At 42.1% G+C, this 15017-nt stretch overlaps 1 protein-coding gene across 1 annotated transcript; it reads right to left on the bottom strand.

Annotated features, from left to right (window-relative positions):
- Positions 1 to 363: 363 nt before the first annotated feature.
- EIF2S1 (eukaryotic translation initiation factor 2 subunit alpha) lies at positions 364 to 14651 on the bottom strand. Its single transcript, XM_054026942.1, has 8 exons — positions 14550 to 14651; positions 12415 to 12656; positions 9452 to 9531; positions 8699 to 8850; positions 4532 to 4638; positions 2495 to 2592; positions 1476 to 1619; positions 364 to 922 (listed from the first exon to the last, which is right to left on the bottom strand). The coding sequence occupies exons 2-8, from the start codon at positions 12653 to 12655 to the stop codon at positions 797 to 799; spliced, it is 948 nt and encodes a 315-aa protein (XP_053882917.1). The 5' UTR covers position 12656; positions 14550 to 14651; the 3' UTR covers positions 364 to 796.
- Between the last annotated feature and the right edge of the window lie 366 nt (positions 14652 to 15017).

Genomic DNA, 15017 nt, shown 5'->3' with positions numbered 1-15017 from the left:
AAATCTTAAAAGTATGAGCAAAGGAAGATGCCAGCAGCTATGTGTTGTGTCATTCTAGTATGTACACCTCTAGGAGCAAAGTGCAACTATATATCTTTTCTTCATTAACTATATTTATTGAAATGGTAACAAGCTCTGTTCAAAGTTTCCATTCTCTAAAACAACCTATACAGACAAAAGCAAAGGAAACATCATCCATTGAGTAAAGTTTGCATTTATAAAATGTATTAAGAAAAATATGTGGATTTCTTTTAAACCAAGGAGATTTTATATATAACTGCTTCCATTCCAAAAGAAAACTGAAGTTTCACTGCCCCCTTCATAATACTATAGAACATGTGACAAGAAAAAAGCCGCCTGAAGTTAAATATCCCAGAAATTTATTGAATATTTGCTTGAATACATTCTGTGTAGAAGTGTTAGGCTCGCTCGGTTTTGGTGCTCCCAGGAAACCTCACTGACAGAGGCACTGACCTGAAACAGTTGCCAATCTGGAGTGGTTAGATATGAAAATGTTAAGCAAAGGTCTATGATCCCTCCCTGGGCCACTGGATTTGAGTCTACAGTGAAAGTAGATATCTTCCGTTTGAAGAACTCAATTTGCGCAAGTTCTATACAAGACCAAATGCTGTTTAAGAGAGGATTCCACATTTTGGTCTATTTAAAACATTCAAATATTTTAAGAAAGTATCTGCTTTTGGAGTTTTTGATACTGGAAACTTTCAGTCCAGGGTGTTTGTATCTGGGTGTCTAATTTATCATATATTCTCCTTAACTGGTACTCATCCCAGGAAATTTAGTCTTCAGCTTTAGCTTCCATTTCCTCAGCATCATCATCGCCATCCACCTCAGCATTTTCCCTCTCCAGCCTTTCCAGTTGCCTTGCAAGCTCAGTCTCATCTGTGTCAGTAACCACCTTGGGCTGAAAGACAGGACACACAGATACCATTAACATTTGGTTTTCTTTAACCTCTTTTATATTTTGTGCAAAATATCACAGATGGGAAAGAAAATAAACCAAATTATTCTATTGGTACTCATCCTAAATGCATAGCAAGAGATCAAACTGATTCAAATTTACACTATGAAAAACAAAAATATTACTACTCAATATGATTTTGTGACTTTTTATGGTTTCAATATTCCCTGCAGTACTGGAAACAAACACTAGCGTGTTAGTGCAAAGAAAACCTGGTCTGACTGGAATAGCAAAAAAATTAAACAAACCACCTAGCATTTAAAAAGTTTCTAAAAATCTGAATTTTTATAAACAAAATTTATCAGGAACATAGGGAAGTATTTTTGCTAAATAAAATTTGTTACTGACAGTTTATGTTTAAGCAGAAACAATATTTGTTCAATTCAAAGAAGGTACCACTTATTTTTTGGTAATGGTAGTTTTCCACTGAGATTTCTTCCTCCGCTCTAAAATAGTTAGGAAAAAAGGTGCATTTTAATACAGAAACAGTTCTCACCTCCATCTGCACATTGAAGACTCCTCTCTTCTCCTCAATCTTTTCTTTAATGACAGCCATGGCTTGGTTCAGAACAGAGAGGCCTTCAGTTCTCTCCAACGTTGTGGTGGTCATCACATAACGAGGAGGAGCTATCAGATTAATCTATAAAAATTGAAGAAAAAAGGCAGATTCAATGATAAAGAAACAGACAACAAAAAGTGAAGCGACCAACACTGCCCTTTTAAAAAAGGATTGACATATACCACAGTGCAAAGAACATGTATCCATTATTTCTCAAGCGGCATGAACCACTTATGATAAAACAACTAAGCTTTTGGTTTTAGAAGCATATAGGAGAATGTACAGCCCTGTCTACTTCTTTATATTCATCATTAGAATAGTAATTTTTATATAGTGCCTTCCATTAGGGAATTTGTCAAAGTGGGTATTATCCTTATTTTAGAAATGGACAAATGGAAGAACAGAGTGACAAAGTAGCACATCATATACTTTTTCCAAACAACTGATGTTTGAAATGCTGAGGCAATGACTGCATACTTTTCTGAGTAGATTAGGTAGGTGGAGTTTACTTGCTCTGTTAAAAGACATTCTAGCTGCTCCCAGAAGATAAAAGGTGGTTCAGGGTCTTTGGAAAATGATTATCCATGAATGCATCCAGTATACTAAAACTTTTCGGGCAGAAGACTGTGCGAAATTCAGCATGAGAACCCAAACACACTGGAGCTAAAAGTATCCCCTCATTTCCCAAGCTGGTCCTTGGAAATAAATACTGCAGGTATATATCCAGGAACAGCAAGTGTTAAGAAACAGGGTTTTATCTAGAACATGGCCTGCCTTGGTTATCCCTGTCAGCTAATTTAATAGAATGGACTCTGTGAGGTCCCTTCAGAGACAAAGGAATGACTTGTCCACCTAGCTGGGAAGAGGGTGAGAAATGCACATGATAAATAGGCACCTTGATAAGACATTCAACTACTTCCTGGCACCGTCACCTGACATAGGTCAGAGTCACTTACTTTAATTGGCATGTTCTCCGTGGAACAGTTCAAGCCAGCTCTCAGAGCTTCTTTCACTGCATCAATGCCTTCATAACCATAACAGGCAACTTCAATGTCTAAGACAAAGAAACACAATTAATGCAAAGAATACTACATTATAAAACACGGTACAATTCTTTCAAGGAAAACTATTTTTAAAAAAATTAATCATTACTAGTCAGCTCTCAGGACAGCTTCAGTACCCTTTGAAAATGGGATGCCCAGGAATGTTGCAGTTTCCCTATCTATAAAATGATGAAAATACTTACATAACTCATAAGAGTTCTTTGATGATTAACAGTCTTTATAGAGTGCTTTGAAATGATAAGATACTGAATAATTAATAAAAGAACTACCAAATTAAGTCAGTAACTTCATTTCATATAGAGGAAAGAGACTTAGATGCAACTTCAAAATATAAAAAAGTGATAACAGAAGATTGCAAAAATGAAGGCACTGTCAAAAAAGTTCAAACTAAAGGAAATGTCACCTCAAAACCAAGAAATTCTGCCAACATTAATGTCTGAGGCCCCTCCCCAGCAGTACTGGGAGTTTTCATACTATCGTATTAGTTTACAGTAGAAATGATTACCATGTTTTGTTTTTTTTGTATTGTCTGTTTGAAGAGGACTCAGAACCATGAAACTCATATTTGCTAATTATTACCTGATTAGTCACCAGACAAAGGTTTTTGTATGTCTATATCCATAAATAATTGCTGCACAAAGCAGTCATTTGTAGATTAGTCTCTCACCCAGGTGATTCACAATACCCCACCATTTTTAGTGGTTGCAATTAAATTTGGATAACAAAGTAAATATCTTAGTCAGCCTCAGACTAACCTCTAAAAGCCCACAGGAAAATTCCTTATTTTATTACAAAACAAAGAGTTCAAATCCAACTTAGGACTGTCAAAATAACACAACAGGCTATCGAAACTAAATGAGGGAACATTCATTCTAAGTCATTTTATGAGACTCTAATCAAAGAGCTTTTGTTCTGGTGATTTAATTCAGTATATAAACAGGATTTGGAAATCAAAATCTATGCATCTATGTAAAATCTTAATTTTAATTCATATGGTGCAATGAAGTAACAGCCTTAGGTATTAGCACAAACAGTTTCACTCCCCCGCACTTTGAGCCATCCCCTTCACCTCCCTAAACCAGATATGGCTTATTCCCTTCACCTCCCTAAACCCAGATATGGCTTATTCTCTCCACCCCAACCAAAACAATAAAAAAACATAACGCTGATTGCCCTAGAATGCTTTACTAGAGGCATTTTCTACCCCTTTGTGACAGCCTGACATTTGTTTAGTTGGTAACTGTGCTTGTGGCTTGTTCAATTATATGGCTGAACAGCCAGATTAATGCTTTTAGCAGAGCACACTGGGCTCAACCAACCTGTCAGGGAAGGCATAACAAGCAGCAATGAGCTTAACATGCAGTCAGAGAAACTAACATTTTGGGTAACAGGAGATGCCATCAAGGGACATTGTAAAATCATCATCACTAGACAGGTTCAAAGGTGTAATCAATAACAGTTGATGAATATTTTAATCAGTCTTGTGCCAGTTCAAGGAGATGGACTGGATTACTTATCAAGAAGCTGCTTTCAGAGAAGAGGATTCTGTGATTAGCAATACAAACGTTCAAATATCAGAAAGAAGCCTATGGAATACTTAAGGGAGGAGAGCAATGTTTCTTAGATTGGACTGGTAGGTAATCCACTGTTAGTGTCATTTCAGCCTACCTGAGCCACAATCTCTCCTCCAAAAAATATACAAAGTACCATGGGATTTAGAGGTAGGAGGACACAGACAGTAATCTGAAAGGCATTTTATTCAAGGATAGCCAATTCTGAAACAGCAATTTCATTCAAATATTGTCACTGAGAGGTAGTAATTATTTTAATTAGGTTTATAATTTTACATTGTGCTTGGTAACTTGATTTCAGTGACTGTGTTGTGTATAGGGGCTCTGGGTTTCAACTTATTGTCCATTCAGGACTCACCAGCTCGGATTTTGACCGCCTGTGGTGTCAGACGTCTATTTATGTTGTCAATCAGCACACGTCTCTCATCTTCTGTCAAATCTAGTCCATCCAGAATTGCAGGGTCTCTGAGTCAAACAAAGCAATGTTAAACATAATGTTAGTGATCTATAAACTGTACAAACAAGGACAAGATGAGACACAAGCAGCAGTATTAACATGTAGTACCACTCCTATAGTGTTATGTATAATGACAAAGTGATCTGCTGTGCAAAGAGAAAGGGGAAGCTTCATTAAGAAACCATTTAAACAATGGAGAGAAATAAAGGCATCCATTTAAAAATACCTTCGCTGTGGACATATTTCTTGGTAAGGGAGGAGCACAGTTACCTCGGCCTTTCATTCAAGTTATGTGGAGGAAATAAGACTGCATGACAAACTCATTTTAATTAAAAGGAGGGAATAACTTCTGTCTGGCATCAAATGTACATTATATTTGCAGTGAAAAATGCAGCCAGCTATATGGAGCTCATACTCCATCCCTTATGCAAAGGAAGCTATGCTCATGTGAAAGAGAAACCCTGACATAGAGATTTAAAATAATGGCTTAATCAAATACCTTAATGTTTTGGTGAGGGGCAAATACTACTCTATAAATGAAAGAGAAAATAAGACTACGTAGCCCACACCCACTCATTATGGCGCTTTGACTCCCTCTAGTGGTAGCTGCACCACACTTGGCTAACAGACATGGGTCTTTTTAGCTCAGGCAGTAGAGTTGATACTTTAAGATCCAGAGCTCCGGGGTACAATTGCTGTTGCTGACCTAGACAGGGGTGAGGTGTAACAAGTGGTAGCATTTCCCTTTAGTGCTGCTTTGCTTCCATTCAGCACACTGCTAAAATGAACAGCATAGCCCACTTAGATTGTAAGCTCCTTGGGGCAGGAACAGTCTTTTTTTTGTACAGCACCTAGCACAATGGTGGCCTGCTCCACAACTAGGGCAAATACATAATCATGTAACTAATAATAACGGATAAGCTCTTCACAGACAAGTTTTCCCCATCAGACAACCCCCTTGTTATTTCACTGCTGCATAAGAGCAATCTCCTGAGCAAGTCATCCTCTATTGCCTAGGAAGCCAACATCCTGATAGCTCCCTTTGCAAGCCCTGATTAGTCAAACCAAAAACAAATCATGGTTCTCTGAAATGCAACACGAGCCCCACCTGTAACACCACTAGCTAGGATGTATTAACCAGAATGCTTTGCATAACAGACTTAATTTTGAACATCTTATGATGAAATCTTTATTGATTTTACATGCAGAAATATAGCATAAGGGCATACATGATCAAACTATAACCAACAGATTTTATGTCATACTGTTTAGATCCTGAAACATATGAATTTATATGGGGGAATATGGTGCCCTTGTCAAGTCTGAATATCCAGTCTCCTAACTTACAGCCTGATCCTGCACATACTCCAATTAAGACTTCCACAAAATTCAAAAGGCCCTTTAATGAGCAGACACTTGGGGGGCAGAATTAAGTTATTTAGATGCTTAAAGATACAGATAGGCACCTACTGGGATTTTCAAAAGCACCTAGGCACCAATCTGCATCTTTAGGTGTCTAAATACCTTTAAAAATCTGGCCCTGGGTATGCTATTGTGTAAATGATGCATTTGTTTTGAGGGTTAATTTGTCCTTGTACGCACCAAGAAAGATATGATGCCAAAGCCAATCACTTTTCAGTAATCAGAAGAGAAAAAAATCAAATCGATTATATGTTCTGCCCTTGAAAATGTAAACCAAAATTTGAGTTTATACACGTGAACAGTGCAAAGGTTAAGATTTAAGACTACAGTTGATGAGAATGCTTACTGCACCTAGTGCACATACCGATACCAATTACTGTTGTTCCTTCGTTTGCTTTCAATGTAGTTTCTTTGGAATATATATTCAATTATGCATTTTGGTTGCACAAGCTCTCAAAAAATCTGAAAGCATCAAGTTTGCCTGTGGAATCTTAACTCTGGCCTTTCCACATATGTATTAAGATTGATTACATGATTACATACTGACTTCTCAGATACAATTTTTTCTTATAACCCTTTAAAAAAGTTGTGGAGCGGGTTCCCCTAACCCTAATTCTGAAAATTAGATTTGACCAGTGAGTTTTCCAGGTTTAATCCTCAAAATAGCCCTAGTTATATAAAGGGCTCCAGGTCAATACTACAGTGTTTCTCACAGTATGACAGTGAGCTTTGGGGTTCCTTTTGGAGCAATGTGCCCTGATGGTCCATTAATCAGTGAGCTTCCCTTCATTAAACTAAAACTCTTTCTCCATGGGAGACATATGTTAAATACCACCCAAAAGCCTTGCTAATCCAATTCACAATACTTCAAGTTATCTCAAAACACAATATACAAATACAATTTAAAGAGTATTCAAAACCAGTAATAAAAGCCCTGAATCTCCAGGTGAACATAAGAAAACATGCACAGATTGAAATAACCAGTCACTGACACCTAGTGGTGGACTGAAGTTACACTTTTCTAGATTTTGTATTTTAGAATGGGAAGAAAGAAGAGGGGGAAATATTTTATGAGAAATCCAATTTTGGTTTGCCAATTGAGTCTTTTATGAAGGCACTATTAAGAGGAACTGCATGTCTTAACAAATCAGTTTGTAAGTGAATGGCCTGTATCTCAGTACAAACTATTTCAACTGATGCACAGCTTCTGCTTCCAATCCCTTAGATGAGTGTTTCTCAATAACCGTCCCATGGACCAGTGCTGTCCCGGAGATATCCCTGATAAAGTTTAGGAAGGCAGCAAGCCAGTCCCTGGTATCAAAAAGGTCGAGAAGCACAGCCTTAGAGGTAAGCAACATCTACTTCAAACAGATCAACCTCAATACACTTGTGTTTCTGTAATACAGGCATATACTTGGGAACACCTAATTTGGAGACAAGTGAAACAAGATCTAGTTGATGCATCAGGGAACAATCTGGCATACGTAGCTTCTGAAAGTCATTAAAAAAAAAAAAAAAAAAAAAAAAAAGATTTGCACCCACTATAGGGGCCCTACCAAATTCACATAGCTGAAATCATGAATTTACAATGCTATTTAAATCTGAAATTTCATGTTGCTGTAATTGTAGGGGTGGGGTGAGGGAGGGGTGTCGCAAGGTTATTGTAGGGGGGTTTGCGGTACTGCTTCCCTTATTTCTGCACTGCTGCTGGTGGCGGCACTGCTTTCAGAGTGGAGAAGCTGGCATGGTGGCTGCTGGCTGAGAGCCCAGATCTGAAGGCAGAGCCACCACCACCAGCAGCGCAGAAGTAAAGATGGCATGGTATGGTACTGCTACCCTTACTTCTCCGCTGCTGCCTGCAGAGCTGGGCGCCCGGCCAATAGCTGCCGCTCTCTGGCCACCCAGCTCTGAAGGCAGTGCAGAAGTAAGCGTAGCAATACTGTGGACTCCCCCCGCACCCCCCACTCCCCTTTGGGTCAGGACCCCCAATTTGAGAAACGCTGGTCTCCCCTGTGAAATCCGTACAGTATAGGATAAAAGCACACAAAAGACTGGATTTCACAGTCCGTGACACGTTTTTCATGGCTGTGAATTTGGTAGGGCCCTAGCAATGACCACAGAAGAAAACAAGTTAATGAGGGGCTTGATTTAAGTGAGCTGGAAACTGACAAAGACACAAAGGCTAAACCCTTTACTTTTTTGTGTGTGTGTGAAAAGTATTGCAAGGCTCCTTAATGATGCCATGTTTCCTCCAGACTGGCAGCACTTATAAACCCATTCTGTGTTCAAACACCTTACTCAGAGAGTTCCTCAATAAATTCTCCATACTAAAGCCAATTACTTTTAAAAACAGGCCTGTGCAAAGTGACACACCCGAGGGAGAATACGGCAGAATCCTTGGAATCTAGTTCCCAATGTTAAAGAGCTCCGATGAGAGCACCATGTTGGTGCTGCCTGAAACAGATGTTATCTAAAACAAGCATGTGGTAGACAAAAATTGGGAATTGTGAGACTTATTTGACGAGTGTAAGACAAATGTTGCCAGCTGTCCAATGGGCTAAGAGGAAAATTTTGATGGCTCTATTCTGAGAAACACTTGTCTGCAGCTATGGAACTAAAACAATAAGAGTAAAAAGGTGCCCTTACGAGACTGCATGCTTGAATGCATCATAAGCACCATATCCTGGTCTTTTGTACTTGTCATCAAATACCCAGGCAGTTCTCTGGAACAGACTCTCCAGCTGCTCATCCTTGGTGTATTCCAACACCTCAGCAACATGGCGAAGGATACTGTAAACCTAGGACAAACAAAAAAAGGGAGGGGATGAAGAACCTCAGTGAAGAATATTATTTAAATTGTAACCTCTTCGGCACAGGGATTAACCCCCCTTACTATGGGTTCGTACAGTGCACAACGGAGCCTTTGTTGGAGCCTCCAGGTGCTACTGCAATACAAATAGAGTAAAGAACGTTCAAATAAAAGGCAGCAATTCTAAAGAGTTATAAATTGAAAGCTTTAGGGTGCTGACACCGTATGATTTTCCCTACCCGGCATTGCATAGGGCAATTATATACTAAACCCTATGCAATTATTAAGTATCTTAAAGTATCAACATTACCCTATACTGCACCTGTATGAGGGGGATATTATTTATACCCATTTGAGGAGTGTTATATTAAACAACATGTGTCAGTCAGTGACGGAGGTGGAAAGAGAACCCAGGAGTCCCAGCTCCCAGTCTAAACCCCAGCCATATATTTCGAAGTGTGTTAAAGGAACTAGAACAGCATTTCATTTTCACAACAGTTCAGCTCTCTGTGGTTTTCTTGGCATGGAGCTAGTTGACAATGTACGTGGTTGGAAGGCAGCAAAGTAACAAAGTGCAGACAACAACTTACAGTTTTTGATTTGGTGAATTTGTCTTCACATTTGATTGCCTCCTCTGGGGAAACTCTTCGCTTTGACAAGTCAATGTAACCTAACAGGAGGCAAAACATTTTGAAAGATTCAATTTCAGTGTACTTCAGTGTTCAGAGTACAAACACTTCACTTACGTTAGTGACAAATGCCAATCCTCACCACCACATCTGAAAGTTTTTACTATTTCAAGGAAAAAGCTAGCAATATACTTTGCTTTTGGATCAGGGCTCGCCCTTTGCCTTCTCTCCATGCCTTACACATCAGCCACTGAGATCAGTTACAAGCAAAGCAGAATTTCCAGAATCATTTAATCAGAGATGAACAACATGAAGAGTGAACCTGTTTTAGCATATTAAAATTTGTTTTCTGATTGTAAATTAACTTAAAACAGCTACCTTTCACGTCACCAACATTCTTTAAATACTGCTTCCATTTAAGAGCATTTGCCCCAAAATTTAGTACAAGTTTCTCCTTATGCTCTACTTCAGCGATTAACTAGCCACTACTCTTCCAAGAGCTGTGCACATTCTTAGTGACAACAACGCCGGCACACAGAAAATTAAATAAAAGGGATATTTTTGGTGGCATTTCACAAGAAACCATTTGAAGTTGGCATTCTTGGTAGTTTAGATGTGTAAGGCTCTACAGTATGATAGCCAAGATCTGGGGTCAATTTCTGTTGCAGTTCCTTGATCATATCTATGTAAGAAATGAGAGCACAGCATGCTCAGATACTACAGGTAGGTATGTCTTCCATTGCTTAATCCTGTCTGATTAAGTAGCAGCACCGATGGGTTCCAAATGGCATCCCAACTAGTCCATTTTAGGAGTTCCTCTCAGGGTTCAATAAGGGACACAGATGATCCCAAGAGAGTTTGTTAAAAGGAGGATGAAATCTGTAAAGGTAAAAAGTATCCTTCAGTGCAGCTTCTCTCATCTGGAACAGACTTTCTGCATCTCTCCAACTCGTTTCAAATCTCATCTGAAAATGTTTCCTCTCCCTTATTAACCCTCTCAATTTCTCTCTCTGCTGTTATCTGTGATTCAATTCTGATAAGTATTTTAGGAATACCGTATATACTTGATCATAAGCTGGTTCGTTTATAAGCCGATTCCCCCCCCCGATGGATAAGCAAAAACGGAACATTTTTATGACCCATTCGTAAGCCGACCCTGCTGGTGGGCCGAGATGGTTTGTTTACTTAGGTTTACCTCCGTGCCTGCGGACACTAGAAATAAATAAAGTGTCCTTGTGCGCCAGCTGCTTACCCTGATGGGCTGGGACAGCAACTGGTGGGGAAATGTTTTGAGGGGGAGAAGCTGGGGGTCAGGAAAGGAACCCCTGTGACCACCCCCCACATGACCCCACCCATAGCACAGGACCCCCATTCTCTCCCCATCCCATTCCTTCTCACCTTATCTGGGACCAGGGGAGGATGTCTCTGGCCTGGCTGGAGCTGCTCCGGCAGGCTGGGCACGTGGCCGTAGCCTACTCCGGCGGGCCAGAGCAAGCGGCGCAGCCGCAGCATGTTCCAGGGGGCTGGGACGGGCGGCACGGCCACAGCCTGCTCTGGGGGGTGGGGCCGAGCGACACAGCTGCAGCCTGCCAGCACCGGAGCTACAGCTGCTTCGGAGGCTGGGGGGAGAGCAGTGTGGCCAGAAGTGGAGAGACTCTGGCCCCGTGTCTTCCCTTCTGGCTCTGCTGCCTCTCCTTGCTCCCTCTGTTGGGGGGAGAGGCTGTGTCCCACCTCTCCCTCTCGCTACCCGTTCATATGCTGAGCCCCTTCTCTGGTGCTTCCCTTTTTTACTAAAAAAAATTCGGCTTATGAACGAGTATATACGGTATATTTTATATGAAAGACTATACCAGGGTGGCCAAACTGTGGCTTACGAGCCACATGCGGCTCTTTTACAATTAAAGTGCAGCTTGTGGAAACCCCCCACTCTCCCTACCAGACTTGGGGTGAGGGGAAGAAGAGAACACAGGACCTCTGCTTTGCAGCGGGATGGTGGGGAAGAAGTGTCCTGGAGCTTCAGCCCACAGGGTGTGCCTGCCAGAGCTCGGGGCTTCAGCAGGAGTGGGGCTGAAGCCCCAAGCCCCAGCAGGTGTGCCCCGACTCTCGAACTTCTGAAGATTGTCGTATATGGTGCAGAGCGTCAGTAAGTTTGGCCACCCTTGGACTATACAAATGAAACAACTGTATTTTCATGTTTCTAAAAGAGGACGCTTGTATGTTTCATTAACTACTTAGGTCAGAATACAGATGTGGCACTGTCTGAAAATACTCAGTGGACAGCTTGTATGCTGTATCCTATACCAAATGCATTAAAAGAACTTTCAAGTTGTAATGCTAATTATTCAAAAGTCAGGAAATACCAAAGTTAAGGTTGCCTATGCAACCTTACCTCTACCCGTGTGTATGCATTATATGATGCAGTCTAATTACATGATCATATAATATTAAGTACACATTGCCTTTGCCTTATTTAGTGCACAAGATGGACTGTGTGGTCTGAATGAGAAAATTGTTCATTATTTATGTTTATTCTCACTGCACCAGTAGTATCGATGGTCACAGTTTTCCTCACTCAATATCATCAAGCAGAAGCACTACTGAGCTTTCAAAAGAAAATGCCATTTCACTATGGTTTGTTGACAAAGCATGAACTTTAGAAGTCTTAAGGCCTGATCCTGCAAATCCTCCTTGACAGGACTTCTCCTCACTCCTATATGCAGGCCCTCTGAAGCCAACAGGACTACTTGACTGAGTAAGGATAACTCACAAGGACAGCAGTTTGCAGGATCAGGCCCTACTTTGTGCCACTGTATATTTAAAAAAGCCAATTATAAACTCAAAGAGTAGCTAGGGTCCCAGGTTTAACAGCATTACTTTTTACAATTACAATCTTAAGTGTCATTCCACCTACTTTCCAAACATACCTTTCTCTTTGTCGACTCTTATGACCACAACACACTCATTCCTGCCTATGCGGATGAGTTTGTTTATGGAGCGGATACGTCTCCTGGATAGTTCACTAAGAAGAATCATTCCTTCAATGTTGTTGTATTCCAGTAGGCTGACATAAGCTCCCATTTCAGCAATGGATCGAACGTTGACCATCACTACATCTTCCACTTCTGGAAATTTATGCTGGTAGAATCTACAACTTAGTCCAGGCATGCTGTGATTTGAGTAAAAATAGCAGAGATTGTTATTCATCTCACTGCACTGGCCACCACTAATCCACTATTGTGGCAAATATTGAGATTTCAACTGCAGGTGGAGGATGAAGAGAAATGTTTCCCTGTTTGTCCACAATTTGAAATTGTGCCCCAACTAGCTCATGATTTCATAAACTTTGGCATGTAGAACTTATGCTTAAGTATTAGTAGTACTCATTAAGCCTTAGAAATTATTAACAATTTTAATATTAAACTATATCAAGCCATTTACCTATCTGGTCAGGAAATGTCCAACCAAAAGGGTTTTGGCTCTTCCATTAAAAATTGATATCTATGTTAGGAGAATAATATGAAAAACAAAACCATCAAAAAACTGTTAAGGTTGTTCCAGGGTTCAACCTGTCCAACCACCCAAAACCTTGAAAGTAAGGAAATACCATGTTGAAGAGAGAAGTCTGCTCTGAGCTTGTCACCCAAGCATCACATTATCTATGAAACGCCATACCTCACCACAGATAGGAGATTTCAAAAGGACAGAGATACAAATTACTCTCCCTGCATTCACCCGATTTACAAAGTGACACAAAATCATAACTCAGACTTTAATAACACTAGCATATATGCAGGGAAAACGTCTGGAGTCCAGCTTACTGGGCAACACATAAAATGGTGTAGGGAAAGTAGGAGGCTGGAATTAAGGTTTTGCATTACAGGTCAAGGAGGAGGATTCTGGACAATGTAGTGCATCTCCATATCCCACAGGGGAACATTCCAGGCTCAGTGCAGAGTCCTTGGAAGACCCTCTAAAAACATCTTAAAAGGGGCACTTTTGGGGGGTCAGAGCACAAGTCTCCAAAGGAGATGTCAATGCAGAGGATCACACTAACTGGCCCAGATCTGATGAGGCCCTAGACAAAGAACAGCTGGCTCAAAGAAAGCCTAAGTAAGGCAAGATCATGCTGATCAGAGAGAGAAATACTAAGAACCAGATTGGACTCTTTCCTCTCCTTCCCTTGAAGGCAATCATCATCAGCAGCAGCATGGAGCGAAGCCCCAAGACCCCACTGGAATCCTCGCTAAACCTAGATGGCATCACTGGAAAATAAAATGCCTTCTACTACCTCTAGTTTGCTAGGAAACTTTGCTCCTTCTTCCTGTATGAAGATCCACGTTTGCCACCTCAAAACTAGATGACCATAACTCAGTGTCTGGGCCTGAATATTTAATGCAGAGGCTTCAGACCACGCAGAATGCAGCAGGCCAAGCCTCTGTGAGTACACCAGGCCTGTGCTCGTAACCAGTAGCTCTCACTCTGTTTCAACTGTAAGTTCAAAGCTTTGGTCCTGATCCTGAAAGCTATCCATGGGTCAGGACCCAGCTATATCCGTGACCATGCTGCCACTCACGACCTCCCTTGAGGAAGGAGGAAACATGTAAAGGAATAAGCCAGCAGAGGATCAACGAGCAAGACTATCCAGAGACAGGAGAAAGAAAGGCAAAGAGCCTAAAGCTGACGAGGCATCTTAATTTGGCAAAACATTTAGTCTAAAAATCTCTCTTGACACACTAGTGAATCTCGCTAGTCTGCGCAGGGACAACACCCACAGCGGCGGTGCAAAGAAATCTACAGCCGGGCTCCCGGGCGCCCCGCCGCCAGCCCCTACGCCGGCCTACAGAGCAGCCAGCGCCGCCCGCAGCGCTCGGGACAGAGGCCGGACGCGGAGGGGGAAGGGGGCTCCCGGGAGCCGCGTCCCCCGCACTGCGCCCCGCACGCCGCCTCTGGCGGGGCCGCCCCCGGCCTGCTGGTCTCGGACGACGCAGTGTCGCCGCGAGCTGGGCCCGGTCGGCGGGGATACGCTCTGCGGGGTTGGGGGCTCCGGCGATCGCGTTACCTGCTCGGTATCCGGGTCCCGCTCTCTGCTCCGGGGCTCTCGGTTTAGCACCTCCCTGTCCGCCTCAGCGTGCACCCAGCCTCCCCCTCACTGCGCAGCCGCGAACCCGCCCCTTCCTACCTCACACAGCGCGTGGGACCTGCGGTGCTCGCGCGAGATCACATACTCCTCATCATAGAGTCTCCGCGGCCGCCGGGCGGGCTAGAGGGACCCTAGAGGACTCACCATAGAGTGCGAGATCTTCGGGACGCATAGACCGGCTCAGGAACTTCCAAATCCGATGGAGGGCGGGGGATTCTGAAACGGACACACGCGCGAACTCGCAGAAACCATAGAGTCGAGGACCTCCTGGCGGTACAAACCGGCCTAGGAACAAGTCATGCATTTTCCTTTCTGTCACACGGTGGCGCTGGAGCGAGTGAAGACACGTGACTACCACTGCCCCGACAGGCGCGCGTTGTTTGGCCC

The sequence above is a fragment of the Malaclemys terrapin genome, chromosome 4 (assembly GCF_027887155.1).
Source record: "Malaclemys terrapin pileata isolate rMalTer1 chromosome 4, rMalTer1.hap1, whole genome shotgun sequence".
Classification (NCBI taxonomy): domain Eukaryota; kingdom Metazoa; phylum Chordata; order Testudines; family Emydidae; genus Malaclemys; species Malaclemys terrapin.
This window is presented reverse-complemented; position numbering and strand designations above follow the sequence as displayed.